The sequence below is a fragment of the Liolophura sinensis genome, chromosome 12 (genome assembly GCF_032854445.1).
Source record: "Liolophura sinensis isolate JHLJ2023 chromosome 12, CUHK_Ljap_v2, whole genome shotgun sequence".
In the NCBI taxonomy this organism is placed as follows: Eukaryota; Metazoa; Mollusca; class Polyplacophora; order Chitonida; family Chitonidae; genus Liolophura; species Liolophura sinensis.
In genome coordinates, this window is record NC_088306.1 from 30,161,318 (window position 1) to 30,185,395 (window position 24,078).

Below are 24,078 nucleotides of genomic sequence, written 5' to 3' on the forward strand. Positions count from 1 at the left end.
GTGTTTTTATTGTTGTTCTTATTTACAGATGGTGTCCATACGTCTAATTCTGATCCTTGTTGGTCAGGTATACTTGGTACAAGCTGGAAGTAAGTACTCGGATTATGTCTCATTCAAAGCATTTACCTAGGCGCTAAACATCGATCAACACAAATCCGATCGATTATAAATATCAGTCTCGTGTACGTGAGTTGAACAAAATCGTTAATAGAGTTCATAAATTTTATAAACCAGGTCAAAATTTTCAATCATTTTAACACTTTAAATGGTAGAGCTATGAGCCTGACAAATGTGAATGTCAGTAAATACAAGAAATTTGATTTGATTAGGGAATGTGGAATTTTCGCTAAAAATCCCCAAAACCAGTTTAGTATCTTTAAATACGAATAGTGATCATCCATAGGACTTTAGTGTCTACACAATGTAGTATCATTACTTGTAATTCATTATGTTGTCTATCAGTGAGTCTGGTGAAAAAACGTGTAAAATTTAATAAACCATTGGCGAACGGGTTCAAGCTGGATACATCACACCAAAGCAATATTGCTCAAACATGCTTTTTTACTTACTACAAACTTTTCAAACGATTAACATTATACCATATCATCATTTAGCTCCAGTCTGTATATTGACTTTTCGCATCTGCTCACTTTAAAGGCCCGAGGCCTGCTGGCGTGGTGAATTCAAGGGAGATAACTATATATACATGCCCTGTATTTTCTTTTGAATCAGAATGGCCTCCCTTGATAGCAAAGGGGTGTGTTGCTGCCACAAACAGCAGTTCTGAAGCCATATTACTATTGATTTCACAGCACGTATCAAAACAGTTTAATGAGGTCACCTGAATAATTAAGGACCAATATGTGAAGACATCGTGCGCATTGATTCAGGACAGCCGAATTTTCATTCTGGTGGCATTGTCATGATAGTGAACGAAACAAGCTCTGAGTATAAGGCATGGTGTAATATACAGTTGTACACAAGAGGGGATACAAAATGTCTGAAGGCGGACAATCCTAGGCTCTCAACCCTAGACCCTAGACCAAAGACCCAAGACCCTATACCCTAGGTTCTATTCCCGTTCTCACAGCTACGACCACGGCTTGAAGTCATGCCAGGTATTCTATATTCCTCCATCTGCAAAAGTAATCACGGTCATACATGGGGTTCACTGTCCACTAGCTCTAGCGTTAACCGAAATCAAATAAATAAGTAAAATAAATATGAAATAAACAAAGAAGCAAATAAAGACAATCAATCAAGCAATCGATCAAACAACGAACAACCATCTTGTTAAAAGACGTTTGCAACTGTTTGTCAGACGTTTTATGCTAGGTTGTTAACAGCAAGGTAAACTGACGTATAAAAAACGACACCAGAGACGACTTCTATTCCGCACACTACACTAAACTCAAGATGAGAATAAAAACAATAACATTAATAGATGCATCGTAATTAGAGACAACATGGTTGCATTGGCACTCGTTGTCAACCTCTTTGTTGTAGCTGTGAAATTTGGTAATGCGTGCTCCGTGACCTCCGACTGCGAAGACAACAAGTCACTCGAATGTCTTTTTCCTTATGTTAACTGCGACAAAGGAATCTGTGTTTGCCCTAAGGGGCATACATATGAAACAGATGGCTGTAAGGCAACGCAAGCAGGTGAGACTGTTTTTTTTTCTATCACTATCATATTCATTTTCCTCAGTGTCCTCATCCTTATCATCATCACTATCATCCTCATTATGGTAAATGTCATTATCATCATTGCGATCAGTGTCCTCATCATTATGATCAGTACCCTCATCATTAGGATCCTCATTATGACCAGTGTCATCCTCATTAGGATCAGTGTCCTCATCATTATCATCAGTATCCTCATCATTATGACCAATGCCATCATCACTATAATCAGTGTCATCCTCATTATGACCAGTGTCATCCTCATTATGATCAGTGTCATCCTCATTATGATCAGTCAAAAATCATTAGTAGAAGTAGATTAACGTCTAGAACTCGTGTACTTAAACCTGGCTTTGTCTTGATTTTTGTAGATCTGTTCGTGGGTGATGATTGTACCGCCTTGGACAGTTCCCGGATTAAAGCTTGGAACGCCGAATGTTCAGGCACAAAGGTTACATGTAAATCTTCTTCCACAAAAGTGGACAACTCCTTCTGTAGAGGAACCACGGATAAGCTTAGAGGAGAGGAGTGTCCGAATATTTTCGACATGTGCTACAAATATAAGGGTGAGCATTAACCTGTGAGAAATCTGCAAATCTAAACCTTTACTTATCGCATTGTTAAAATGACAAAGTCCCAAACTGAAAACTATAGGACATTCAAAACATCCAAGAAAGTAAGACAGGGAGCTTGTTATCTAGCCTTTGCCGCTAGGAAAATTTATATCTGGCCTTTGGTGACACATGCGGCCTGGGAGATTGTTGTCTGGCCTATTTAACACATGCGGCCAGGAGTTTGTTGTCGCAAATAAATGACACTTGCCGCCAGGGAGCTTGTTGTCGGGCCTTTTTATCTGGGGTTTGGTGACACATGTGGCCAAGGAATTTACTATTGGGCCTTTGGTGGCACATGCGGATAGGGAATTTGTTATCTGTCCTTTGGTGACAAATGTGGCCAAGGAACTTTTTATCTTTGTTTGGTGGCATATGTGGCCAAGAGACTTGTTATTGGGCATTTGGTGACACATGTGGCCAGAGAACTTCTTACTGCGCCTTTGGTGACACATGTCACCAGGGAACTTTTATCTAGGCTTTGGTGACACATAAGGTCAAGGAACTTGTTATTGGGCCTTTGGTGACACATGTGGCCAGGGAACCTGTTATCTGTCCTTTAGTCAATCAAGTGGCCAGGGAACTTGTTATCTGTCCTTTAGTTACTCAAGTGGCCAGGGAACTTGTTATCTGTCTTTTGGTGACACATCTAGCCAGGGAACTTCCTATCTGTCTTTTAGTGACACATGTGGACAGGCAATTTCTTATCTCTCCTTTGGTGACACATGTTACCAGGGAGAATGTTATCGGGCCTGTCGTTGACAAATGCTGCTAGGGAAGTTGGTATCTGGCCTAGGTGACACATGCGGCCAGTGAACTTGTCATTTTGGTCTTTCCTGACACATGCAGCAATGGAATTTCTTATCTGTCGTTTTGTGACACATGTGACCAGGAAGCTTGTTATCGGGCCTTTGGTGACACATGCGGCCATTGAACTTCTTATCTGCCATATGGTGACAAATGTGGCCAGTGAACTAGTTATCTGGCCTTTGGTCACACATGCGGCCAGTGAACTTATCATTTTAATGTTTGGTGACACATGTGGCCAGGGAATTTGTTATCTGTCGTTTTGTGACACATGTGGCCAGGAAGCTTGTTATCGGGCCTTTGGTGACACATGCGGCCATTGAACTTCTTATCTGCCATATGGTGACACGTGTGGCAAGTGACCTAGTTATCTGGCCTTTAGTGACACATGCTGAAAGGGAATTTCTTATCTGTCGTTTTGTGACACATGTGACCAGGAAGCTTGTTATCGGGCCTTTGGTGACACATGCGGCCATTGAACTTCTTATCTGCCATATGGTGACAAATGTGGCCAGTGAACTAGTTATCTGGCCTTTGGTCACACATGCGGCCAGTGAACTTATCATTTTAATGTTTGGTGACACATGTGGCCAGGGAATTTGTTATCTGTCGTTTTGATGACACATGCGGCCAGGGAACTTCTTATCTGCCATATGGTGACACATGTGGCAAGTGACCTAGTTATCTGCCCTTTAGTGACACATGCTGAAAGGGAATTTGTTATATGCCGCTTTGTGACACATGTGGCAAGGAAGCTTGTTATCGGGCCTTTGGTGACACATGCGGCCATTGAACTTCTTATCTGCCATATGGTGACAAATGTGGCCAGTGAACTAGTTATCTGGCCTTTGGTCACACATGCGGCCAGTGAACTTATCATTTTAATGTTTGGTGACACATGTGGCCAGGGAATTTGTTATCTGTCGTTTTGTGACACATGTGGCCAGGAAGCTTGTTATCGGGCCTTTGGTGACACATGCGGCCATTGAACTTCTTATCTGCCATATGGTGACACGTGTGGCAAGTGACCTAGTTATCTGGCCTTTAGTGACACATGCTGAAAGGGAATTTCTTATCTGTCGTTTTGTGACACATGTGACCAGGAAGCTTGTTATCGGGCCTTTGGTGACACATGCGGCCATTGAACTTCTTATCTGCCATATGGTGACAAATGTGGCCAGTGAACTAGTTATCTGGCCTTTGGTCACACATGCGGCCAGTGAACTTATCATTTTAATGTTTGGTGACACATGTGGCCAGGGAATTTGTTATCTGTCGTTTTGATGACACATGCGGCCAGGGAACTTCTTATCTGCCATATGGTGACACATGTGGCAAGTGACCTAGTTATCTGCCCTTTAGTGACACATGCTGAAAGGGAATTTGTTATATGCCGCTTTGTGACACATGTGGCCAGGAAGCTTGTTATCGGGCCTTTGGTGACACATGCGGCCATTGAACTTCTTATCTGCCATATGGTGACACATGTGGCAAGTGACCTAGTTATCTGCCCTTTAGTGACACATGCTGAAAGGGAATTTGTTATATGTCGCTTTGTGACACATGTGGCAAGGAAGCTTGTTATCTGGCCTTTGGTGACACATGCGGCCAGGGAACTTGTGATTTTGGACTTTGATGACACATGTGGACAGGGAGGTTGTTATTAGGCATTTGGTGACACATGAGGCAAGGGAACTTTATATCTGGACTTTGGTGATACATGCGGCCAGGGAACTTTTCATCGGGCCTTTGGTGACACATGCAGCCTGGGAACCTGATATCTGTCCTTAAGTGACACATGCGGCCAGTGATCTTGTCATTTTGGCCTTTGGTGACACATGCGCCAAGGGAATTTCTTATCTGTCGTTTTGTGACACATGTGGCCAGGGAACTTGTTATCTGGCCTTTGGTAACACATGTGGCTAGGGAACTTGTTATCTGGCCTTTGGTAACACATGTGGCTAGGGAACTTGTTATCTGATCTCTGTTGACCCAGGCGCCCAGTGAACTTGTCATTTGGGCCTTTGGTGACACATGCGGCAAGGGAATTTGTTATATGTCGTTTTGTGGCACATGTGTCCAGGAAGGTTGATAGCGGGCCTTTGGTGACACATGCGGCCAGGGAACTTGTTATCTGGCGTTTGGGGACACATGCGGCCAGTGAACTTGTTATTTTGATATTTGGTGACACATGTGGCCAGGGAACTTGTTATCTGGCCTTTGGTGACACATGCGGCCAGGGAACTTGTTATCTCTCTTTTAGTGACACTTGTGGCCAGGGAACTTGTTATCTGGCCTTTGGTTACATATGCGGCCAGGGAAATTGTTATCTCTCTTTTAGTGACACATGCGGCCAGGGAACTTGTTATTTTGATATTTTGGTGACACATGTGGCCAGGGAACTTGTTATCTGGCCTTTGGTGACACATGCGGCCAGGGAAATTGTTATCTCTCTTTTAGTGACACTTGTGGCCAGGGAACTTGTTATCTGGCCTTTGGTTAAATATGCGGCTAAGGAATTACTTATATAAATTACCGCCCTTCGCCAAACACATGACACGCTTCACAGACGCCTGTTTTATTATGCAGTACACAATGGAATCAGGTGGACGTCACTGACCAAATCCAAGAATGTGTTTACCGTTTTTTGTCCGTTTCACAGCTTTGCGATAATTGTTACGTCGATAAAGCTACTTTGTGCCCGTTGATCGCATGGTACATGTAATAGTCAAGGACCACGTTTTGTTCTTCTCTGTATATTTTGTTCTACAGTTCACTATTTTCTGCACTTTTTATCTTTAGATGGGGTAGCTGCTTCTCCTATAGGAATCACGTGCATGGACGTAGGTGGAACCAAGAAGTGCGTGTGTGATCTGGGTTACATCGACGACGGAACAACATCGTGCAGAGAAAGTAAGTAACAATTGACCAAAGGACGACACGACACTTTGATCACAGGACGACACGAACCTCTGCCCACAGGACCACACGACCCTCTGACCACAGGACTCCACGAAACTCTAACCACAGGACGCCACGACCCTCTGACCAAAGGACCACACGACACTCTGGCCACACGACCACACGACCCTCTGACCACAGGTCCACACTACCCTCTGGTCACCCGACCACACGACTACACGACCCTCTGACCACAGGACCACACGACACTCTGGCCACACGACCACACGACCCTCTGACCACAGGTCCACACTACCCTCTGGCCACACAACCACACGACAACACAACCCTCTGACCACAGAACCACACTATCCTCTGACCACGGCACCACACGACCCTCTGGACGTCCCGGCCCTCTGAACACAGAACCAAACCACCTTATGACCAAAGGACGACACGACCCTCTGACCACAGGGCCACACAACCCTCTGGTCACAATACATTCTGACCACAGGACCACACGACCCTCAGAGCACACTACGACACGACCTTTTGACCTCAGGACCAAACGACTCTCAGATTACATGACAACACCACTCTCTGACCACAGGACGACACGAACCTCTGACCACAGGACGACACGAACCTCTGACCACAGGAGGACATGACCCTCTAAACACAGGTCGACACGACCCTTTAGCCACAGGAGGACACGAACCTCTGACCACAGGACACCATGACCCTCTGTCCACAGGACCACACTACCCTCTGTCCACAAGATCACACGTCCCTCTAACCACAGGAGGACACGACCCTCAGACCACAGGACGCCATAACCTTCTGTTCACAGGACCACACGTCCATCTGGCCACAAGGCCACACGACCCTCTGACCAAAGGACCACCCGACTCTAAGACCACACGACGACACGACCTTCTGATCTCAAGACCAAGCGACCCTCAGACTACATGACCACATGACCCTCTGAACACAGGACCACAGGACCCTATGGCCACAGGATCACACGACTCTCAGACCACAGGACGATCCGACCTTCTGACCTCAGGACCAAACGACCCTCACACTACATGACAACATGACTCTCTGACCACAGTACCACACTATCCTCTGCCCACGGGATCACACGACCCTCTGACCATACGACAACACGACCTTCTGGCCACAGGACGACGCCACGACCCTTTGTCCACAGGACCACACGACCCTCTAACCACAGGACGCTACGACTCTCAGACCAAAGGTCGCCATGACCTTCTGTCCACAGGACCACACGTCCCTCTGGCCACAAGGCCACACGACCCTCTGACCACAGGACCACACGACTCTCAGACCACAGGTCGCCATGACCTTCTGTCCACAGGACCACACGTCCCTCTGGCCATAAGGCCACACGACCCTCTGACCACAGGACCACACGACTCTCAGACCACACGACAACACGACCTTCTGACATCAAGACCAAGCGACCCTCAGACTACATGACCACATGACCCTCTAAACACAGGACCACAGGACCCTATGGCCACAAGACCACATGACTCTCAGACCACAGGACGACCCGACCTTCTGACCTCAGGACCAAACGACCCTCACACTACATGACAACATGACTCTCTGACCACAGTACCACACTATCCTCTGACCACGGGACCACACGACCCTCTGACCATACGACAACACAACCCTCTGGCCACAGGACGCCACGACCCTCTGACCACAGAACAAAAATATCCTCTGACCACATGACGCCACGACCCTCTGACCACAGGACGACACGACCCTCTGACCACAGGTCCACACAACTCTCTGACCACAATACCTTCTGACCACAGGACCAAACGACTGTCAGACCACAGGACGACACGACCTTCTGACTTCAGGACCAAACGACCCTCAGACTACATCACGACACGACCCTCTAGCCACGGGTCCACACGACTCTCTGACCACAGGAGGACACGCACCTCTAACCACAGGAGGACACGACCCTCTGATCACAGAACGACACAACCCTTTGATCAAGGGGCCACACGACCCTTTAACCACAGGACCACACTATCCTTTGACCACAGGACCACACGACCCTCTGACCACAGGACGCCACGACACTCTGATAACAGGACCACACGACCCTCAGGCCACACGACCACACGACCCTCTGAACACAGGACGCCACGACCCTCTGAAAACAGGACCACACGATGCTCTGACCACACGACCACACGACCACACGACCTTCTAACCACTGGTCACAGGACCACACAACCCTCTGAACACGGAACCAAGCTACCCTCTTACCATACAACACGACCCTCTGAACACAGAACTAAACTACCCTCTGACCATACGACAGCACGACCTCCTGACCACAGGATGCCACGACCCTCTGACCGCGGAACCAAACGACCTTATGACCACGGGACGACACGACCCTCTGACCACAAGGCCACACGACCCTCTGATCACAATACCTTCTGACCTCAGGATCAAACGACCCTCAGACTACATGACGACACGACACTCTGGCCACAAGACCTCACGACTCTCTTACCACAGGACGACACGAACCTCTGCACACAGGCCCATACGGCACTCTGACCACACGACCACACGACCCTCTTACCACGGTAGGACACGACCCCCTGACCACAGGACGCCATGACCCTCTGACCACAGGACCACACGACCCTCTGGCCACAGGACCACACCACCCTCTGACCACACGACCACACAACCACACGACCTTCTAACCACTGGTCACAGAACCACACCTCCCTCTGACCACAGAACCACACGACCCTTTGGCCACAGCACGCTACGACCCTCTGAACACAGAACTAAACTACCCTCTGACCATACGACAACACGAACCTCTGACCACAGGACGCCACGACCCTCTGACCACAGAGCCAAACGACCTTATGACCACAGGACGACACGACCCTCTGACCACAAGGCCACACGACCCTCTGATCACAATACCTTCTGACCTCAGGATCAAACGACCCTCAGACTACATGACGACACGACACTCTGGTCACAAGACCTCACGACTCTCTTACCACATTACGACACGAATCTCTGCCCACAGGACCATACAGCCCTCTGACCACAGAAGGGCACAACCCTTTGACCACAGGACCACACCACCCTCTTACCACAGGAGGACACGACCCCCTGACCACAGGACGCCGTGACCCTCTGTCCACAGGACCACACGACCCTCTGATTACGGATTACAGGGCGACACAACCCTCAGACCATAAAACAGGACTCTCCGACCTCACGACCAAACCACCCTTTGACCACACCACCCTCTGACTACAGGACGATAGGACCCTCTGACCACACATACCGTCCCGGATAGCAAAGTTGGTAGAGCGTCCGCTTCGGGACCGGTAGATCCAGGGTCAATCCTTGATCGAGTCACACCTAAGACTTTAAAAGAGGAAGTTCAGCATGAAGGGGATAGTGCAACGACTGGTTGATCCGTATCAGTATAATGGCTCGCGCGGGGCGGCTTACTTGCCTTCGGTAAGTCGTCTCAGTGAAGCAGCACTAAATAAAAGAGCGGTGGAAATCCGTCCTGCAACAAGGAGGCATATAACACGTGCATGCACGCTAATGATTCCTTCGCCGTCATATGACTGAAAAATTGTTGAGTACGACGTTAAACCCCAAGCACTCACTCATTCACCCTCTGATCACAGGTCACAGGACTACAGGACCCTCTGACCACAAGACCCTCTGACCACAGGACGACAGGACCGGACGACAGGACCCCCTGACCGCAGGACCACACGACCCTTTGACCACAGCACCATACGACCCTGGCCTTCCCTTTAACTGTCTCGAATTTTCTGACTGTGGCATATTTAGGCCTTTGTGAAAAAAATGACATAAATGCATATTGTATGAGGGCACAGCATTGCCCTTTCAGTCTTGATTTACCTTTGCCTGAAAGTTGTCCAAATTTTTAACTCGAAACTGGACCAATGATTTATTTATGTGATGATTTACGCCGTACTCAAGTGCATTTCTTACTTATATGCCGGCGACCAGCATTATGTGGTAGGAGAAAACTGGGCAGTCCCAGGGGAAATTCACGGCCATCTGCAGGTTTCTCGCAGACCTGCGGACCTCACAGCAAACAAAATACGGCCGGGTTTGGCCAGTGAGTACGCGTATTTCCATCCAGATAGCGCTGACTCCAAAGCGGCCAGTGATTTTTCCTTCTAAACCTTCCATTAGTCCAACCATTGAAAGATAAGCGACATATTTATGTGTAGGTCTTGAAACACTAATACCATATCCCGTCAGGCTTATGCGACTGGACACTGAAGGAGTTTTCTTTTTCCAACAGAGACTGTTGGCGACGACTGTACTGGGGATTCCGACTGCCTGAAGCAAAACCAGGAATGCTCCTCGGGAAGTAATAAACAATGTCAGTGTAAAAGCGACACTGAACTCAGCAGTGGAGAGTGCCAGGGTAAGATGGACTTGGTTTCAGAAAAAAAGCCACACATTTGCAAAGAAGTAAGAAAAGGTGTAATGTGTATAAAGTGAAATAAACCGTGGACAAATTAAAAAGAATCGTATGTAAAATGTATGCAAGAATCGTAGGTAAAATGTATGCAAACTGAGAGCAATGATTTCAAAAAGAGGACGCAAGTTAACTTAATTGTTAATAAGGTAACTTAATTGTCATTTTACTTCAACGAAAAATGGAACCCCACAGAAAATCGTCCAACGGTGGTGCAGTAGTGAGAGGATTTAGCTGCTACACAGAACATGATGCGTTGATAATTGGATTTGATTAGTCCGATTCTTCCGTTCCATGATGCAAAACGCCTTAAGAGTTATGAATTATACACAGCTCCAATGGCCACAGAATATATTTCAGTTTTTCGATTGATAAAAATATGATTTTGTGATAGCACGGAATAGTTAACATACACAAATCATTTTGGTTAACGTAATTAGATTTTGTTATGACAAAACCTACCCCTCAAAAAAGACTCAAACCTGCAATTTGGCGAATACACCAAATTTTCTGTATTTAACAAGAATAGAAATGATCCCTTTCCAAATACCAGATTCTTATCTCTTCTTTTATAAGGATTAAAGGCATTCAGGCTTGTTATCGCTGAGATTATTTTTCCTCTTCTTTGACAACTGTCTTTTTTTGCGTGAAAATTGCGTGTCACAGTTGTTAACATTCTACCCATGTTCATTACCAAATCGTTTGGGCAACCTTCTAGAGTACAAAACATTACCCACCTGTGACCCACTTTTCCGCCATATTGGAGCAGTAAGGAAATCTGTACAAAAGGTCCTGTCCAGAACCGCTGATCCGATTGCACTGAAAATTGATGTGCATGTACAAGACTACTGTAAGTATCAGGATTGAAAATATTACGGAAATTGGTCGAGAAATGCGGAAGCTCGCCATTTGGGCGTTTTAGTCACATGATGATGAATTTTGGAAAAACAAGACAGCAATAAGATATAGATTGGCCTGCTGAATACAACCGTGGTTTTAGTTTTTTCCTACGATGTACATTTTTTTTTCAAAATTGCAATTATAGCTCATTTCAATGTCATTGGTCAAATGTCATCTGACCGGTCACCGTAATAGCTATGAAGCTGAAAATTGGTCAGTAGATAGATCAACCACAGATCTTCATTTTGACTGCACAGCTACGACTGACAGTTTTGCGTTTAAAAACTTATTATTTTCAATCATAGCCAGCTTGTAGAATAGCAGTATCTCCAAAACTGGTGAAGGTAGACAAAACACACTCGGCCTTTTTAATAGCCAACTTAAGAAGCAGCTTTGGACGTTTTGTGCTGTTTGGCCAGTCACGTGATTTAGTAACCATTTTGATTTTTTTTGATAAGCTTAAAGCATTTTTTTCGGTACATCGGCTGATGATCTTTTGATGAAATATTCTCGTGCAAGTTTTAGATGGACCACCATACCTATATTGTACAAAAACATTTTTGTTTGATCTGCAGGTTGTGTTGTAACTGACCAATAAAATAAGCACAAATGGAGTTTAAGTATAAAACCTGCTATAAATGATTAAATAAACAGACTTTACTCCTTGACGTCCAGATTACAAATCTGTAAGAACTATTTTTGTCCTTGGCATGCTTTTCAGGTTATGACCAAAAAAAACCATCAAAATAGGAAGTATGACGTAAAACCCCTGAGTGTACATACATACAAACATCATGAAACCTGTTCACTGTAGAGTACTGGCTGCATGGCGTGTATTCTAAATCTGCCTGGCGACAGGAGCAGTAAATGAAAGGAACACGCAATTGGGGAGCAATGTTTTTTAACATCGCCGATAAGCATCGCCCCAAGCAGTCACCTGTTCAAATCCAGTTAATTCCTGCCAATCTTTGTTGCCTTATTTTCTTCAAATATCTTGGAATTATTAGGCATCAGACTAGGAGTCCTATCAGCCTTGGGTTCAAGTCCAATCTACTCCTTATTCTAATCTTTTGATTTAAATATGGACACTGTGGTTTATTTGTGTAAGACTCCGGCTATTGCTGAAATAGTTTTGTTTTCGTTGAAAATATGACATGTGGTTTCCACGTGGTACATGCAATTTACTCACGTAAATTTACTCGGAGAGTATATGGCCTAATATGGATTACGTCTATTTTTGTCTCGTATTAGACAAACCTGAGGTCTTTTCAGAGGCGCATAGAAAAAATAGATTTGAACGGTTTGGAAAGTTTTAGAAAGTGGACACTAAAAGATGAGTGTACAGATTGCTTGGAAGCCGTATAAATGCATGCAATTCTAGTTTTAGCAAATTTTGTCACTTGATTTGGCGGCCATCTTGGATTTTCATGAAAATCTATAAAAAAATCTTCTTCTCCAGAACGGCTGATGCGACTGAGCTGAAATTTAAACTCAAGTTGCATAAAGCATAGACATGCTAAGTTTGAGAACGAGAACTTTCTAGTTTGAAAATTGTACAAGCTCGCGAGTAGTATAGAATGTAGGTTTGGGGTCTCCGTGAGGAGCCATTTTTTGAGGTTTTAGAGGAGCCGTTTTTTGAGGTGATGTGGTGGTGACGTCACACCTGCCAGCCCGAAGGGCTGGTAGGTGTGACGTCACCCCTCAGTTGTGGGTTTTTTTCCACGCCGCGGGGCGTATGTGTATAGACGAGTGTGATATAGTGTACAGTATAACAGTATAGGGAAAAAAAGAGCGAAAAAAAAGAGGCAAAACGTCGGCTTGTAAAGTCGAGTGGGACAGCTCGAAAAGAGCTCCCGGGCGCCAAAACGGACCAATGGGTGAGCCGGATTTGCCTCCAAACTGCCCAATGGGGGGCCCGCAAAACGGACCAATCAGCGTGCGAGAAGAGGTTACGTAAGAAAAAACGAACCAATCAGCGCGTGGTGAATTTCCGCGTGGATAGGTAGTATAACCGTATAACAGTATAGGGAAAAAAGAGAGAAAAAAAGAGGCAAAACGTCGGCTTGTAAAGTCGAGTGGGACAGCTCGAAAAGAGCTCCCTGGCGCCGAAACAGACCAATGGGTGAGCCGGATTTGCCCCAAAACGGCCCAATGGGAGGCCCGCAAAACGGACCATTTATTCGTTCATTCGTTTGTTCACTGTTCGAGTTCGAAAAAATAAATAAAAAAAGTTTTCAGGTTGACGACCCTTGTCTTTGGTGTTGGTTATTGTCTTTACCTGTTGGTGAAGGGATAGTCTATCTATCTATCTATCTATCTATCTATCTATCTATCTATCTATCGTTTGATTGATGTGGCTAGGGTTCGGTCGGTGATGGCATTAGAATGACGACGGTGTCTTCTTTATGTCTTTTCTAGCCTGGCGAAGCTCCGTACAACGCCGCAATGGAAAGACTGGGTAGCTGTCGTCACCGACCTGCAAAGCTACACAAGTGTACTTCATAGTATGTTTGCGGATGGTAGGGTGAACGGGGGACGACTGCAGGTGCTGCAAGCGTACACTGAAGACGTCTGTCAGCATGTCGAGGATTTCCCGACCTATTCAAGCGTATTACGTAGAGATTGCTCGTCCCACGTTAACAGAGGTCTATCAACGCTCCGTGTTACAGACCTGTACATTGCTGTAAAGAATAATACTAATACTGTTACCTTACTATGGAATCCATCCCCGGTGTTTTTGTGTTTTCTTTTTATATGGACTGGGTCAGTGTGTCAGTGTGTCAGGCTAGGGCCACTCTATACTATATATAGGCGGTCTGAGGTGGGTTCACTCATTACACACAACAGACACCAAGCAGCAAGGACGACGTGGCGGACTATGCCTCGCACGAAAAAAAAATCAATCACGCCGGGCCGTGGTTCAAACCCGATCGATACCGCTCTCCATGCTTTGTATTACAACCCGGACAGTCCAGCGGCTTACAGCGGGGTTCAACCCCTGCTCAAGGCAGCTCGACAACAGGGACTCAAAGTGAGTCGAACCCACGTGTCGGCTTGGCTGGCTCAGCAGGACACGTACACACTCCACCGACCTGCACGCCGCCATTACCGCGTAACCGAGTGGTGGTTGGGGGTATGGACAGTCAGTGGCAGGTGGACCTGGTCGACATGACAGCGTTCACCAAAGAGAATGACAACAACCGTTACCTACTGACCTGCATCGATGTGCTCTCCAAGTATGCCTGGGTGATCCCACTCCGGCCAAAACCGGGGCTCGGTTTGATCGAGGCATTTCAACAGATTTTCAAGACGGGTCGCCGACCGTTGTACCTGCAAACGGACGAGGGGAAAGAGTTTCTGAACAGACCGTTTCAAGCCTTTTTAAAGGACAAAGGGGTGTTTTTTCTTTCACACGTTTAACGAAACCAAAGCCTCCGTGGTAGAACGGTTCAACCGCACTTTGAAAGGTCGCATGTACAAATATTTCACCGCTCACAACACTCGGCGCTACCTGGACGCCTTACCGGCCCTGGTTCGCGGTTACAATCAAGCCTACCACCGAAGCATACGACGAGCCCCTATCGACGTCACTCCCCAGAACCAGAAGGAAGTCCGGCAAGTCTTGTACGGTCCATCCACACACAAACGCTCGGTCCACCGGTATCGGGCGGTGATCTCGTGCGTATCAGTAAAGTGAAAGGGAAATTTGAAAAATCATACCTGCCGAATTGGAGCACGGAAATGTTCCGTATCGTCCGCTCCATCCTCGACAGCCTGCTGTGTACACACTGGAGGATTTGAACGGGGATCAATTGCTAGGGACGTTTTACGAAACCGAACTCCAACCGGTGACAGCCGCGGTGGATAAGTTTTATCAGGTGGAGAAGATCTTAAAAAGGGAGCGGCGGCGAGGGAAACTGTACTATTGGGTGAAGTGGGTCGGTTATCCACCCAGCTTTAATTCTTGGGTCCCGGCCACGGACGTGAAACGTATTTAAAACCCGAGGCTAACGGGGTCGCTACCACTTCCGACTGACCTGCCTTAAGGGATGGATCGGTGTATACAAGGCTTGCGCGAGAATAAAGGGACCGTAGCAGCCGTACTGGGCGTTCTCTTGTACATCGGTGCTTTAGTGGGTGGATTGGCTGCAGAACTCAGCCTACAACTGCTCCAAGACCAGTCAACCCTACAATATCTAACGAGGACAATTAAAACAAGACGCGTTCCGCTGGATTGGGACACCTGTATCGCCACCCCAATCACCGTCAATCGCCCGTCGGTTTGACAATACCGAGAACGCCGTCACTGCCACTAGCGCCATTACCCCGAGCTGGGATCGAACTCCCACGTCACAACCCTCCACACCCACCAACAACCACACTACACCGACGGCACCCACTCTCCTCAAACTTCTCAAACTCCTCAAACTCTTCAAACTCCTCACCCCCTTCACCCACCCTACTCACCCCACCACACCAATACCTAGCATCGTTTCCACACCTGTCTATCTACCCCCTAACACAACACAGGTAACACAGGTAACACAGGTAACACAGCCAACACAGGCAACACAGGCAAACGCAGGCAACGCAGGCACCATCACCTGCCGTCACTCCCCCCACTATCCACCACCCCCACCCGTACGACGATCCAAACCGCCGACGGAGCTAGTTCTACCCATGGACACGCGATGGGAGCATCCCTTTACCTGCATTGTCAGCGGCCCGACGGGATCTGGGAAGTCTGTGTTTGTGAAACGGTTAGTGGAACACGCTCCAGCTCTCATTCATCCACCCCCACAACGCATCGTCTGGTGTTACGGGGAGTGGCAGCCATTGTACACCACGTTACCTCACGTTCAGTTTGAAGAAGGTGTGCCCAGCCCGTCCAGTTTCGACCCGGGGGAGCGGACGTTAGTCGTCGTGGATGATTTGATGGCTGAAGCCGACGATCGCGTGACAAAACTCTTCACCAAAGGCAGTCACCACCGCAATATCAGCGTGGTGTACATCGTGCAGAATTTGTTTAACAAAACCAAAGACCATCGGACCATCAGTCTGAACGCACACTACTTGGTGCTGTTCAAAAACCCATCGAGATGTATCCCAAATTACCACGATCGCTAAACAAATGGCTCCAGGGCGGACACAGTACGTGCGCGAGGCCTTTGAAGATGCCACGGCTGAACCTCACGGGTATTTGCTGGTGGATTTCAAGCAAACCACACCCGATCACCTGCGACTTCGCACCCACATTTTCCCCGGGGAGATTCAACACGCCTATCTCCCCAAGTCATAACACCAACTTTGAACCTACAATCTACCACATCAGTTTGTTTTGGCTGGCTGGCTGGTGGGTAGGCTGGTGGGTGGGCTGGCTGACGTGTCAGCTGACGGACTGGTAAAAACAGTGTATTATTGCGGCGAGCGGTGACTAGGTCAGTGTGTCAGTGTGTCATCATAAAACTTTGAACACACAGTCTATCACCTCAGTTGCTCTCACGACGACGACCCGTGATGAGGTCACACCGTCTCCAACGTTACGGTCCCTTATTAACCCTACTCGCGCGAGCCACCCCCTCTATTCGTCAGGCTGTGCTGCGGGGTAACGATCCAGGATTACTCCGGTGCTTGTGTGAATGTGCTAAGAATGTGTTAAATGGAAACGTCCCACTCTCGCCGGCTTAGAAGGTGAAGTTACAGCGACACAAGACGGGTCTTCGCACTTTGGTGAAGAAAAGTGTTCCCCTGCATAAGAAAGGACGGATTGTTCAACGTGGTGGATTCCTGCCACTGCTTCTCGCTCCCCTCCTCGCCAAAGCCATTGTACCAGCCGTTCTCGGGGGTGTTGTCGGCGGTGTCGTTAAGGGTGTCACTAGTAAGGCTATAGCTGGTGGTAGGTAATGCAGCACGCCAAGAAAATGGCCTTGGTCGAGCCACGGCTCTTAGAGACGCTCACACGACCTTCACCTTCAGCCCATCCACCTCCAGCCCACCCCAACTCCCCATACCCCGTCCCCAGTACGGTGAAAGCCCTCAACACGCTCGATCAAGAGATGGCCTCGATCCTCCACGACAGGACTCTCTCGGACGAGGAGAAAATATAGCGATATCACCACACCCTTCAACGGTACCGAACGTTTCAAGATCAATACCAAATCGGGCGGCGACCGAGTTCGATCCCACCTCAGGCCAAATCCACAGCCAGTCGTTTTTTGAGCGAGGCGGATAAGGCGATGTTAGACACCCCGACCCAAACCTTCCAGCCTACCACCCCTACCATCCCTATCACCCCTACCACCCCTAGCCCCTCACACGAGCGCTCAATACCCCGGGATCACTACCGGGCTTGGGTGCGGGAAAAAATGAGCACACCCGCCGAGCTGGGGAATCCCCCGACCGAGCTGGGGAATCCCCCGATCGCCAGAACCCCGACCAGCCAACATAAAAAAAAACCAGGCCCTCCACTACCACCTCTAGTTCCACACACACACCACACACCACACACACCACACACACCACACCAAAGCGACCCAAGAAGACGCGACGAGGCCAGCGACCTGAACTCCGGCCCGCTTCATCTATCATACGCCCGCTCAGGTGGAGTCCCTATTAATTAAATACAGGCACCAGAGGACAAAACGATCAGTCCACCTGAGGGAGATCATCTCACCCACACCATGTTTTACGTGACGCTACCCAGTAACAGCTCGCTGGACTACTTCCCCAACAATACCTTGACGCGTTTCACCACCCAATTACCCCGCCCCATCCATTTGACAGGTGACTGGGAATGTGGGCTGGTCGAAATACAGTATCCCCGGACCTGGTTTAACGTGCGGTCAGGTGAAGTGTGGTATACCATAGACTCCCCAAAAGACTCGCACCACGGTACGCATAAGCTCATATTACCAGCCGGCTACTACCCGACACCCAAAGACCTGGCCTGGGGGTTGACCAAATTGTTAAGCGAGACAGAGATCCGCGATCTCCAGGAGCACGCCGGGGACTTAACGTTTGAGTTCGACGATATGCAGCGGAAATACAGCGTGCGGTTTGAGAAACCACTGGGGCTTGGTTTCAGCCCACGGCTAATGCAACTCATGAATTTACCGTGCGGATGGCTCATGGGACCGGCGGACCTCATGTATGTCGGTGCCGAGGATTTAACGATCAGCACACCCACGCTGTACGTGTACACAGACATTATCGAACCGCGTGTGGTGGGGGACACGTTGGCCCCGCTGTTGCGGACGGTTACCACGGAAGGGCAGTATGGGGAGCACGTCTCCAAGACTTTCCAACACGTGGAATACATCCCCGTGCAGTCCAAACATTTCTCGACGGTGGACATTGATATTAGGGACGACACGGGTCGATCCGTCGCATTTGAACGCGGTAAAGTGGTGGTGACACTTCACTTTCGACAGCGGCGTGCTTTACCCTTGCAATAATGGCATCACAGCAGGCTTACATCGACTATTACACCAAACAAGCCGGCGGAGGTGGGTTACCTGTGTTTCGGGGTGTGGCTGTCCAGCGCGGTCACGGTTTGCTGGGTGGTCTCAGCAAACTCCTCCCACAGCCCTTGTTAACCTCGCCGGCTGTGAAAGCACTGGGCAAAACGGCGTTACGAACCGGACTGCAAGTCGTGGGGGACGTGCTGAGTGGGGGCGTGTCACCACAACAGGCTTTGAAACGACGCGGTTTGGCGACTGGAAAACAGCTGCTGGTCAAAGCTAGTCGCTACGCCCGACAGCGGTTACTGGGTGAGCCTATAAAACGGAAGACACCGCGCGTCACGCCCACTCGTCACCGACACGTGGGACTTAAAAGACGTGCCGTCAAGCCCAGAAGAAGACACATCAAAACTCGAGCCACATCGAATGCCCTGAATCCACCGGATATTTTCAGCTAAACACACACGCGCACGCGCACATACACAAGCCATGGCTCTTCCCCACCCCGAATGCTGCCCGTCCGTCAGCAGTGAGTTTGATTTGTGGACCTTACCCCCGACCGACACCAGCGTTCGAGAAGGCCGCTGGGATGCTTACAGCCCCATCGCCAGCCTGAGTGATGTGGGACCTGTAGAATTTGTCATCACCAACGCTGACGCAGACACTTACTTGGACTTGGCCAACACCATGCTGTACGTGAAGGCAAAAATCCTCAACGGGGACGGGACGGCTGTGGCGGCTGACAAGAAGGTGGCTCCGACTAACCTGTGGATACAATCCATGTGGCGACAGGTAGACGTCTCCCTGAACGATAAACTCATCACGCCGTCCACCAACATGTACCCATACCGGGCTTACTTGGAGACATTGTTGTCTTACGGTAAAGAGGCTAAAAAGAGCCAGCTGTCTGCTGCCTTGTGGTATGCGGACACCCCAGGAAAGTTTGACACGATGACTGACACCAACGCCGGGTTTGTCGATCGGCTGAACTGCACGGCTGAAAGTCGGTCGGTTGACATGCTGGGTCGCCTGCATTGTGACATGTTCCTGCAACACCGACACCTGCTCAACAACGTCACGGTCCGCATCCGTCTCACCCCGGCTAAGGATTCGTTTGCTTTGATGTCCGATGAAGCCGCTCCCGGCTACAAGACTCGCTTGGAGGAGGTCTTGATCTTTGTGCGCAAAGTGAAAATCACCAGCGGTGTGCAACTGGGGCATTTGAAAGCCTTGGCCAAAGCTCCTGCCAAGTACCCAATCCGCCGCGTGCTGACCAAGTATTTCTCTGTCCCCAGAGGTCACACCCTCATCAATGAACAAAACCTATTTCTGGGCAGCTTACCGACACGTTTAGTGGTGGGGTGTGTGAGCAACAAGGCTTTTGACGGGGACTACACTAAAAACCCGTTTCGTTTCCGACACTACTACACAAACTGCGTCGCCTTGTACGTTGGCGGTCGTCAGATTCCAACCAAGCCCCTGACACCCGACTTTGAGAACGAGAATTTCATCCGCACGTACATGAACCTCTTTACCCACACGGGGAAAGCGTTCCACGACGAGGGAAACAATATCAAGCGCACCACATTCGCCGAAGGTCACACGCTGTTTTGTTTCGACTTGACCCCTAGCCTCCACGATGACCACCAACTGAACCTGGTACAAAAAGGGGATTTGCGCCTGGAGATGCGGTTTGCCAAACCACTGCCGGAAACCATTAACGTGGTGTGCTACGCTGAATTCAGCAATATCATAGAAATAGACCAAAGCCGAAACGTGCTCTGTGACTTCGCCAGTTGAACAGCCCAAAACAACAAACAACAACATGGACACGGTACAATTGCGACGTGTGCTACAAACAGACGTGTTTACCCGGGCTGTGGTGGGGGCAGGAGGTGGTGTCTACCCTCGGGATCATCTCCCCTCACTCCCCTCACGCCTCTCACTCCCCTCACGACCCTCACGACCCTCACGCCCCACCCCTAGGATCCCCTGGACCCCCTGGGCCTGCATCATTAACACAGACACGTGCCTTCGCCCAGGACGACATTGGGTCGCCGTCTTCATAGACCAGTGGTCCAACCCACCCCATCTCCGGGGCGAATACTTTGATTCCTACGGACTCCCACCCCTCTACCCCGATATCACCGCTTGGCTTAACCGGGGAACACACCACTGGACGTGGAACGATCGGCGGCTGCAGAGTCTGGACACGACCGTGTGCGGTCACTATTGTGTGTATTACTTAACCCAGCAAGCTCGAGGACGTCCCATGGATGCTATTGTACACACGTTGGACACAGCGTGCACGACCTACGATAATGACTTGCGGGTGTTCGATTGGGTGGATCGTCAGTTTGGGATTCATCCCTCGTTTTTTTTCCACACCCATGGACTGTAAAACATACATCAAATAACATTCTTTCTTTCCAGTTCGATGTGTTATGCATTCCACGTTCTTGTTTTCCCTGTTCGACCTGTTACCCCATACAGTATGGAATAAAATTAAAAAAAGAGACTATGAGACTCACATACCGTGGTGGTTTGACTTTTTTCTTTATTATGATGAGGACTACCACAACAGCATGCAGGCCAGCTATAGCACACTGACACACTGACCCACTCACCGCCTGTTACATCGTCATACATTGTTGCGTCATACATTGTTACCAGGCCGTCTGCCGTATACCGGCAAGGCACCGCTCGGCAACAATGTATGACTATGTAGCAGGCACGGCAAGTCGGGTCAGTGTGTCAGGCTATTACGGCTACCGACCCGCCGCCCCCCGCTAGGCGTTTTTAACTTTTTCACGTACGTACCACTGCGAATGATAAAACACATGAAAAAATTGTACAATTAAAAAAAAAAATGGGAAGACTGTGTCTGGTGTGGGGCTTCTTTTTTTTCTTTTTTTTTTTTAGTCCTTAGATTGAGAAAGTACTCTTTCGGGAAGAGTTGGTTGGCCCTGAAAAGGGCCGTGGGAAGTGTCACAAGAGCACAAGAGCACAGGAGCCGGGTGTGTAGAGTATCCATAGCACTGTTCTACAGATCTAAATAGGTGGTGCTCACCCCGTCGGGGAGCACTTTTCGCTTTCCGTAAAAGTATGTGAATGCGTCTTTGTGTTGGGTATACGAGTACATCGTATTGCCCCGCATCCGCATCCCCCGATTCACACCACTCGCGCTTTGGTGATTGCGCAACACAGAGAGGTACACGGCCTTGTCCACACCTCGTGCGCTCACACCTTTGCAGGAGAGTTTGTCTTTGGCGTTGGATGCCCCGCCGTAACAATAATAAGTCTTGGAACACAAACTGACGATAGCATCACCGGTCCACTCGACTTTGAAAAGCCCCGGTGTGCGCTTATCGTGGTCGTAATGGTCGCGACGGGGTAACCACGCATCCCGCTCGGTCTCGTACACGGCTCGCAGCTCGGGTTTGACGAGGGATTCCCAGTCTGGGTCGGACCAAGCCATGTACGCAGAGTCTGTGTCCATCTCACAGTACTGCCAATCCGCCTTGTCGAAAAAACGAGCCATGAAATCGTAATAAAATTCCAGCATGCGGAGTTTGGCATACTGGTAGACCATGCACCCTATTTGCAAGGGGAGATTGTAGCGAATGGTTTTCTTGCTACTCGTCACTTCAAAGGTGGTCTCGTCGATGGGGTCGACGGTTCGACACCGAACACTCGCCAGTAATTTTCGTGTTTTTGCCAGATCGCAGATTTTGACATCCACGTGTCGGTCTTGATTGGTGACGGTTTTTCCATAACCTGAATTCCCCAACAGCTTCATCGTCTCTCCGATCAGGGCTTTGGTCGGGTTGACATCCCCCTCCCGTCGAGCTTGGGTGACGGCGTCTGCGAAGGATTCGAACGCTCGCTTCGGTGTGTATTCCATCGCTTGGTAGACGTGCGTGACGACCAATCCCCGACCGAGATACCATTGGAGCAGAGGTGTGGCTAGCAGAATTTGCTTCCCAAACATGCTCCCGATCAGCATACGCCTGGGTGTGGGCATAATGTCATTCACAGCCGCGAACTCTGCCATGGTGGGGCCTATATCAGCCCGACTCACCTCGGTGTTTTTAAAGATGGGTGGGCATTCGGCAAAGTCCGCTTTGAGGTGGTCCGGCACGTGGATGTCACATTCCACAAATCCAAACAACTGACCTTGAATGACAGCCTCCATGAGCTGAGCTTGTGTCTTGGGTTGTCGCTGTGACGGGGGTAAACCGTACTGTTGTAGGAAGTCCCGTAAGGCTGGGTTTGTCGCGCGTTGGCGGTGGAACTCGCACTCCCATATCGTTACCAATGGATAGCCCTGGGAGCGAATGTATGCGTCGTTCGCATCCACCTCCTGCCGTAAGTCCTGGGGGGTTAATCCCCGCCGCTCATTGTAGCACACCTTTCCCGGGCGAGGGTGATTCAGGTGACAGCCGTGATAGTGGAAATAACACCCGTGGAATTGAAACACAGTAGGCTGTCCGTCGATATAGGCGAACCCGTCTACGGGGAGTTGTCGATCACCGATCCGCTTCTCGGTGTGATTGAGTCGGTGACGGATCGATACCCCCAGCTGCTGTGCCTTCCAGTCCAGCCATTTTTCAGCCAGACGGGTGGCGGTGCCGGAGGGGAACGAACTTCTCTCCCCCGTCCTGACGGCGCCAACGGACGCTAGTGACCTGCCGGCATAGGTGAGGCCAGGCAGTACAGGTACAGCGCGTTGGCATCGAATCCACGATGCGCTGACACAGCTTTTCCGCCCCGTATACGGGTCACACCTCGTTCGTGGTAGCGGTGGAAAATGATACTCGGCCCCACCCACGATGTTTTTTCTTGAGGCAATCGTGCATGTCCTTTGTCTTTCTCACCGACGAGGGTGAACACGGAGCGTAAATCATGGAATAAGTAGCGGAGGGTAAGCCCTGGTATGCTGATGCAGTGTTTGAAGACATCCACATGCATGGTTCGGTAGAACACCGACATCTTCTCCGCAGCCTCCATAAAGGGAATGACGTCTAGGTTATTATACCACCGCAGCAAGTCTTTGGACGGTCCGCATGCCGTGCTCTCGCCACACCGTCTGTAAGGTCTTGTACTCCGCGTCCGTGCACGGCTGGTGGGTGAGATCATTGTCGAAAGCATG

At 49.1% G+C, this 24,078-nt stretch overlaps 1 protein-coding gene across 2 annotated transcripts in view; it reads left to right on the forward strand.

Annotated features, from left to right (window-relative positions):
• The window catches only part of LOC135479280 (uncharacterized), a 38,234-nt gene that overhangs the window by 3,537 nt on the left and 10,619 nt on the right, over nt 1-24,078 (forward strand). The window contains exons 2-7 of one of the 2 annotated variants that reach the window (XM_064759099.1): nt 29-89; nt 1,507-1,662; nt 2,055-2,249; nt 5,904-6,014; nt 10,387-10,512; nt 13,885-14,396. In XM_064759099.1, coding sequence (XP_064615169.1) covers nt 29-89; nt 1,507-1,662; nt 2,055-2,249; nt 5,904-6,014; nt 10,387-10,512; nt 13,885-13,928 — 693 coding nt within the window. In that variant the 3' untranslated portion in view covers nt 13,929-14,396. Of the gene's footprint in view, nt 1-28; nt 90-1,506; nt 1,663-2,054; nt 2,250-5,903; nt 6,015-10,386; nt 10,513-13,884; nt 14,397-24,078 lie in introns of those variants that run through there. The other variant, XM_064759098.1, reaches the window with a different exon arrangement.